The 8,676-nt window shown below is 38.3% G+C and overlaps 1 protein-coding gene across 1 annotated transcript; it reads left to right on the forward strand.

The window, feature by feature from the left end:
- Positions 1-366: 366 nt before the first annotated feature.
- ptcd1 (pentatricopeptide repeat domain 1) lies at positions 367-8,094 on the forward strand. Its single transcript, XM_030128226.1, has 8 exons — positions 367-985; positions 1,069-1,209; positions 3,819-4,037; positions 4,117-4,218; positions 4,703-5,374; positions 5,555-5,671; positions 6,716-6,898; positions 7,054-8,094. Exons 1-8 carry the CDS (start codon positions 518-520, stop codon positions 7,297-7,299), a joined length of 2,148 nt encoding a protein of 715 aa, XP_029984086.1. The 5' UTR covers positions 367-517; the 3' UTR covers positions 7,300-8,094.
- Positions 8,095-8,676: the final 582 nt, after the last annotated feature.

Genomic DNA, 8,676 nt, shown 5'->3' on the forward strand with positions numbered 1-8,676 from the left:
CAATATTCTTCAAGATTAAGGAAAAAGATGCAAGCCGTCTTTAACATTTTTAAATATTACATCATTTAATTTTCCCCACTAATACACAAATATAAATGAAATATAGTTTTGCTTCTTTAATGGATATTTATTAGCATCAGCTAAACCTCTGGCACCTGGAGCAAACCATATCATGAGTTAAGGAGGGGGGAAGTAGGGGGGCAGAGGTCAACTGGATGTTATTATTATTATTATTATTATTATTATTATTTTTATTATTTTTTTTTTTTTTGGGCCCTTTGAATCATCATCACTCTTATCCCCTCCTCAACACCTTGGTCAGATTCGATTCGATTCTGAAATCGACTAGTCGTGTCTAGTGTCAGTTTTGTCATTGAACCGTCGTGGTGTGCGCAACTTGACACTAAAACATGCGTAGTTAGCATTTGGCTAACAGTTTCAGTTCGTAAACCTTCGTACTGGAAGAAAACTCAACATGTTTATTTAGCTTATTGTCACTGAGGTAAAAGTGTTTATCATGTTTACGTCCGTGGCGCATTCATGTGCGCGAAACGGAATGAAAGTCTCGGTTCGTGTAACCGGCGTGTCCCTCTGTGCTTCGGCTAACATCTCACCCAGAACACTGAACCTGATGTGGACACAGCGGCTGTCACTGCACCGCTCATCCAGGCTCCTGTCGCCGACCCTCCGGAAGCTCTCACATGTGTCCCCGGCCAGAGCGGTGTCCCTGTCCGCCGCTCCCCGTGGGACCGTGGGCCCCCTGGGCTCCGCCTCAGACCCGGAGGAGGAATCGGGGGGCTTCGGCTCACTGTCCACAGACTTTTCTTCCCGGAGGAGGTTTAAGAAAACCAGTCCGACTATCCGGGATGTGGAACACCGTGAGGATGAGGATGAGGAAGAGGAGGTGGAGGTGAAGAGGCCCAGGAGGAGGAACACAACCTACTGGTACTTCCTACAGTGTAAGAAACTGATCAAAGAGAACAAGGTGAGCTGGGCTGGGCTGTGTGTGCCAGGCTGTTCTGTGCTTCCTGTTTTCCTCCTGTGTTGTTAGTGTTTGTTGTGTCACAGTTGCAGGAGGCTTTGGATTTGTTCAGCACAGACACGCTGCAGGGAGAGAGGCTGCAGCCCGAGGAATACAACTACAGTGTCCTGATAGGAGGCTGTGGACGGACCGGACAGCTGAAGAAGGCCTTCAGACTCTACAATGATGTATGGAGTTTGGCTTCTATACTTGATATTTTACATTTCTACTTACATTTAGAGGTCAGCTTTGGAACAGTTTCTGAAACTTTTTTTCAGGGGCCTAACTGTTGTAAAAATGTCAAAGCATTGTGTGCCAGTTCCAAATAGATTTTGTCTGTAAATTAGAAATGAGAAGATCCTGTTTGTACAATGAAATGAATGAATAGGGTCATTCTATGGCAATTCAACCAATGGTCCCCACATGACCCCCTCAGAAAATTCTGAAAAAAATCACACTTGTTCACCTACCAGATAAATGAACACATCCAAATTTTAATGTCATATCTGTAATAGTTTAGTAGATACAGCCCTTTGAAAATTAATGTTGTTTTTTTTTTAATTTTGCAAATTAGCCTTTTGGCCAACTTTGAGGGGCTATATCTCCTTAGGTATTCAAACTACACTGCTGAAACTTACTGTCTGGGGTGAAATCCCCCTGAAAAGACCATATTTTGCATCAAAAATAATTGTAGGTGCCTTCATGTTTGGTCCATGAGGCCTTGAAATCAGGCGAAAAGGCTAATTCTTCCAAATGTCCTCTCTCTTCAGGCTTGCACTGTGCCATAATGGATGAATGTACAGACCTCTTTTTTTTTGGCATAGATTCTTATGGTCAAGATGCAACAATATACTGCAAAAAGACTGCATTTCAGTGAAAAGTGTTGCTGTGAGGCAATGAATAAAATGGGTCAATTTCTATTTTTCACAAAAATACTCTTTATTTGAGCACCCAAATTACCATGTGGCCAGTTAATGAAAATTTTTTGAAATTTTTACCATGTCTTCATATATGTTTCAAGATGTTGTGCACAAAATTTTAGCTTTGGGATAGAACTGGTTCTATTTTTAATATTTTTTTACTGCATGACTATATTTTCTTCAAATTGTGTACAAACGTAGGTGTAAATGGCATTTTTAACATTATAATGCCATTGATTATTGCACAAGTTATGATAATACTTGAGATGTTTGAACTAGGGTGTGGAACTGCATGATGGTTCAGATAGAATAATTACAGATTTCCCAGAACTGGCTCAGGTTGATGCCTGTAGTACAGACTTCTCGGAAATTGGATGGAGCTGGTCAGTTGACCCAATTTCACCAGGGTCAATGACATAAATGTAACTAAGATTTCCCAGAATCACCAATTTTCAGAAATTTTCTGTTTGTCTCTGTTTTCTGTTTGTCTTGATAATGTCTTTCTGTGACATTCATCCTTTAAGATCAATCCAACAACACATTTTTCCTCTGTGATGAATAAGTTTGTTCAGGATTATGAATAGAATTCCCAAAATTAGGTTGGCTAGCATAAAAATTCTGGGAAATCTTAGCTACATTTATGTCATTGACCCTGGTGAAATTGGGTCAACTGACTATCCCAAATCATGACCCAATATTCCAAACACATTTTTTTTACTGTTTCCACTTTACCATAGAATATTATCTTCATATGTCTTTCTAAGTTCTGATTTGACCAGACTTCATCAGTTCTCTTGGATGAGACAAGACGTTTTCATGAAGAAAAACCAGTCCAGTCGAACTTTAAAACAACTAAGGATTATTTTGAATAAACTAACCAGTGTAAGGGGCTCTATATTTGACAAATATAAACTTTGTTATACGTATATTCTACAAAGTTTATAGGTTCTTGTTTTATGTTAAAATATTTTGAACTTTTAAGACAATTAAAATGTTTTCTTAGTTTGACCCCTATACAACAGTGGAATCTGGATCAAAGAAGACGGGAACATCATCTTAGGCTTTGGTGAAAACTCAAACATTTTTCATTATGTTTTGATATGAGACTGAACAAGACATCTATTACTAAAAGTCCATTTTATTTATAAGCATGTTTGTAAATAACTGATATCTACCAAAGCACCTCACAAATTGTAATCAAATAAAATAGTATAATCATAATAATCATCAAACGACTAAAACAGTAAAATGTTAAAAGCAACACGGATGAAAACTCAAAAAGGTCTGTTTTCAATCTGGTTTAAAAAGTAGGAGAATAAAAATGGGTTTTGAAAAGGGTTTTATAAATGTGTTGACTGTTGGTCCTGGTGTGGAAGGGTTTAGGAGCAATGACAATAAAACAAGATCCCCCTTGTTTTTTAATCTGCATCTTGAGAGGAGCAGGAGTTTCTGGTCAGCAGGTCTCAGTGATCTTGAAGCAGTGTGCAGAGTTAATATATCAGAAATGTAAGTAAATGCTGATCCATTCAGTGACTCTGAGTGCAGAAAGGCTGAAACAGGATGTGGTTTTGCTAATGTGTGCCTGTCAGGAACTGAGATGCAAGTTTTCGACCAGTTGAGGCTGAAAAGACAGATACTGACTGATGCCAAGCTAAGCATACTTGTAGTATTTGAGATAAGGCAAGATAAAGAAGTGAATCACCTTCTTGTAGTCAAAGGAGAGAGAAGGCTTAACCTTAAAAAAGATCCTACGCTGGAAGAAGCTTCAAGGCTGACAATGCAAAAGTGTCGTTAAAATCAAAGACAAACCTTCATGTTGCTCGGTTCCATCTAGTATAGCTTTTTATCTGTAAGTTATATGTATGTTTGCCTTTCAGATGAAGAAACGAGGCCTTGAAGCTACAGATGCAACATACACCGCTCTGTTCAATGCTTGTGCTGAGTCTCCTTCAAAACAAGCCGGCCTTCAGTACGCACTGAAGTTAGAACAAGAACTGCGTCGCAAAAACTACGCCCTCAGCACCATCACCTACCATGCCTTGCTTAAGACTCACGCCATCACCAACCACCTTCAGGCCTGTCTCCACACCTTGAGGGTACGACACATGTGGATGTCCCTTTTAATCTGAGTCTGGTCTAATGCTACTGGTCCTTCATGGATTTGTTTGTGTGCAGGAGATGCTGCAGAATGGCCACATTGTCACTCAGGAGACGTTTCACTACCTGCTGATGGGCTGTCTGAAGGACAAAGAAACAGGGTTCAGACTGGCTCTGCAGGTAGATGCATTACATGTGTAATTATGTTGAGGCCTTTATACAATGAAATTGTTGCATCTTTATGTATGTTTACAGTTGTATTTCTGTAATTCAAGCTCAAACAAATGTTAAAAACCCTGAGCACTTAAATGTGGTGTGGATTAATTTAAGATAGTGCTGCTATACTAAGACTGAGTTGCAAAATGTTGATTTGGAGTTTCAGTTTATATGAGAGGTTCATTCTGTTATGATATGATTGTAAGACATTTCTGAAGTAATCCCAAGTATTTAAAATGCATTTCTCACTATTATTGAAATTAATTAAAATCCAATGAAGAGCATGTACTTTGGAGTTGAATGCAGTTTGGTAGGAACCAGAGCACTAAGCATCTCTCTGGCCTGAAAACTAATGTTAAGTAGCCAAAACATACCTAATTATTATAGTACATACATGCAGTTTTTCATTTTATTTGATTGGCCCTTTAACTCTCTGTGTTTGTTTTAGGTTTGGCATCAGATGTTGAAATCAGGAATTGTTCCAGACTCTAAGAATTACAACCTGCTTTTGCGGACTGCTAGGGATTGTGGGATTGGCGATCCAGCTCTCGCTACAGCTGTCCTGCTGAGTCCTGACCCTGACAAGAGGAAAGGCGTGGCAGATGTCAAAGCGTCTAAATGTATGGATGTCATAGATATTGATGTTTTAGAGAGTCAGCTTTTCATCCAACCAGATCCACACAGAGGCCCTCAGCAGGACCACAGAGATGCTGGTGACGACTCCTCGAGGAGACAAGACTCAGTCCATTTAATTCCAGTCAGACAAACACAGATCATTTCACAGCCTGTTGCAGTAGCAGCAGATTCCACAGCTCCTAACCTGCTGGATGTGTTTGAGGGGAAGAGGGCCGGTGTGGTCTCCCTCTGCGCTGTGGACAGAGCCTCGGATCGACTTGCTCTGATTGGAGGAGCTCAAGGTTTCCTGGAGAAAATGGAAGCTAAAAGACTCAAACCAGACCTAAAAACTCTGACCCTGTTGGCTGACACAATGGAACCTGGAAAATGCTCTCTGAAAATGCTGTTGAAAGTCGCGAAACAGCATCAAGTGAAACTCGATGTGGCATTTTTCAACTCTTTGATTCGCCGGGCAGCAAGAGCTGGTGATATGGAGACTGGGAAGGTAAACATACAAAAACATCCTCACTATAAAGGCACTAAAGAATCATTTCTGTACCATTTTTTTCTCTCAATAGCCACAACATTGTTGACCAATATAATCTAAGGTGTTTATTTCACAGTCAGTACTGAGTCAGTATTGCCATGTTTAGAGCCTATTTAAGTGTGTTACATGTTTCTCCAGGCTGTATTGAGTGTGATGCGACAACGTCATGTGAGTGTTGATGTGCAGACGTTTGGAAGTCTGGCCCTGGGCTGTGAGCAACAAATGGATGGTCTACAGCTGCTCAAAGACATGGAGGTGATGAGAAGCATCTTTAAAATGTGAAAACATGTTGTCATGTAGTGTTTATTAACAAAACGATCTGACCAGACAGATCTGTTTTTGCTGCTTTTAGCTTTATCATATGAATTGAAATTTGAATGGTTTGTGGAGGCAGACTGGTTTTGTGGTATTTGTAGTTTGTTAATTAAGTCTGTCTATTATCAAAGTAAACATAGATTATTTGATTAAATGTTCAGTACTTGTCCATACACGAACATTGGGCATGTAATGTCAACTGCCCAAAAAACGTGAAAAATAGAAGAAGAGGTAGTCAGGTTGAGGCCATTGTAGAAAGATGACCACTCACTCTAAGATGGAAATGCAACAGATTCAATTCTCAGGCTCTATAAGATAATGAAAACATAATTATGAATATTATGTTTTATTTTTGTTTTTAGATTCTCCTAAATCTCTGTAAACCTTACTTACTGAACAATTAAATTACTATTAATCCCCTTAATTATCCTCTCAAGGAAATTCAATGAAACAAACCTGTTTTTTAGCTTACCGGCCGACAGGCTGTAAGCTATTGTCGTCATGCGGCGACCGTTGGTGTCGTCTGTCGTCCATTACAAAAATTTCAATCGTCTTCTTCTCTGAAACTACAATTCCGATGGACTTCAAACTTGGTATACAGCTTCTTTATGATGCTGTCAACACAAGGTATTGAAATTATTTCGATCCGGATCTGATTCTGCATTTGGTGCCACTTTGAAAAATTTTCCCATTATAACAGATAGGAAGTGGATTGATACAATAAATCAGTAAGTATCAATGATATCAAGTTGGAATTTTAATTTTTTACAGATCTGATTGGAATATGACCAAAACATGGGCTAGTTCTGTAATATAATAAATACACAGAACTGGGTGATAATAAATGGCATCTGGATACATTTCCCAAAGCTTTTAATTTGGCCGCTAAGCTACAGGGCCATTGGTCCTATTTTTATTTAATTCTCTGGACATTTGGAGTCAAATTTATTGAGTTTTTCCAACAAGCTGCTGTATCTTTAACAGGAGGCGGGCTTCAGGCCTAATGTCCAGGTGTTCTCTGCTCTGATTGGCCGAGCAGCTCGTAGACTGGATTACATCTACCTGAAGACGATCCTCAAAATGATGAAGGATCTGGAGGTGTGGCCAAATGAGGTGATCATCAAACAGCTGGAATTTGCTGCTCAGTATCCTCCAAACTACAACCAGGTGAGCACACAAACAAAATGGGCTCTACGTGGCTTTGGTATAGTCCCTACTTTATGATTTATAGGTTTAATATCATCATATATTTAATTTTCTCCTCTTTCCTTTTGCTCTGCTTTCTGTCCACATTATCCCTTTCCCTACTGGCACTGTCTCAGCACAAAACCAGAAACAACTACCTGATCCACATCGATGGTTTCCGAGGGTTCTACCAGCAGTGGCTCAGGACTATGCCAGCCCTTGATGGAGATCAGACAGCACTGCATGCACAACCACAAGCTGAAGTGTTGAAAACAGAGGCTGCAGATGGACTGACAGAGGCTCAGAGGAAGCAGAGAGCAGCAGCCAGAAGATACCACTCTAGAAAGACGAACAAGTTGAGCAACCCTGTGTCACCATCGTGATGTCACTGCTAATCCATGAACTGTTATTAAATTTATACTGTAATCAAAGTAAATATCAAGTTTCATGATTCCTAAGTCATCTTGGCGGTGATTTATATATTAAGAATTTTGATACCAAAGTGTCAAGTAATTCTCGTTATTATTTTATTTGCACAATAAAAAAAGAAAAGCAAGAAAAAACATGGTAAAAATACAATAAATTGTACAGATGACACAACCCCCCACCCCCCACCCCCACCCCAATAGGTTTGTAGAAAAAATCTCACCAGATACAGAAATTATTTTAGCAGATAAAAGACACATATTGCATTGGGTATTTTCACAAGATGTTCAGTGCATAGTAAAACTGGGAATCCCAATTAGTCACAGTATGATATGTTGTCCATGATAGCGACAGAAACACAATACAGTGATTCTACAATAGAGGATGTATTTCAAGAATATTTTAGATATATCATTATGTCTGTGAAACTAAAGACAAATACCCTTACAAAGGCAAAAAGCAGGAATTCTCTATTTTTTCATCAACAAAAAAGTGACTTGTAAGAGACTTCACAGACAGAATTTCCATATTCCCACAAGTCTTTTAATATAGGTATTGATATCCATCACCTGTGTATCAATAACTTAATACAGTATCTGTAAATGTTGAAATTATGTTAGTACACCATATTTGTTTTAAATAAAGTTGCCTTAAAGTTACAACAATTTAAATAACAGATTTGAAGTTAAGTAGCAATAAAGCAACTTGCTAAATAAATAAAACTTTTAAACTAACTGATAAATTTATAAGATGTAAAAACAAAAGTCTGTTCATTTTTGCTGAACAATAAGTGTTGAGCCAAAGATTGAGAATAAAATAGAATATATTATGTATAATTAAATTTTCTTTTTATTTACAACCATCAAACTCTAGTGTTTTAATGGGAGTAGTATATGAGAAATACAAACAGGGTGGTTTTTTTTGTTTTTTTTTAAATCAACATTACCATCATAACTAAATAATAATAATGAAAACTACCAAACACAACAGAGAAAGAATATTCTTAGTTATCAAATGTCAAAGAACTCTTCCAACACGTTTTTATTTTACATTGACATGAAATGTGTCAAAATACAGTGATGCATGTATTTGTTGTATATTTTACACACTTTCTCTGTGTGTACAGGGTCGAAAAGCAGTATGTAATCCGACCTCCTTTCTACTGTGTGTCCAACGTCATCTATGTCAGGATCTTTTTTTAATATACCTGAGATTAATTATAAAATGAAATAAAGACGTTGCGTTAAACTTTTCTTAAGTTGTATTGAAACTTTTCTTCAGTCCAGTAGGTGTCAGTAGAATACGCAGAAGCGCGTTTTTAAACGACTCCGTTC

The sequence above is a fragment of the Sphaeramia orbicularis genome, chromosome 1 (genome assembly GCF_902148855.1).
Source record: "Sphaeramia orbicularis chromosome 1, fSphaOr1.1, whole genome shotgun sequence".
Lineage (NCBI taxonomy): Eukaryota > Metazoa > Chordata > Actinopteri > Kurtiformes > Apogonidae > Sphaeramia > Sphaeramia orbicularis.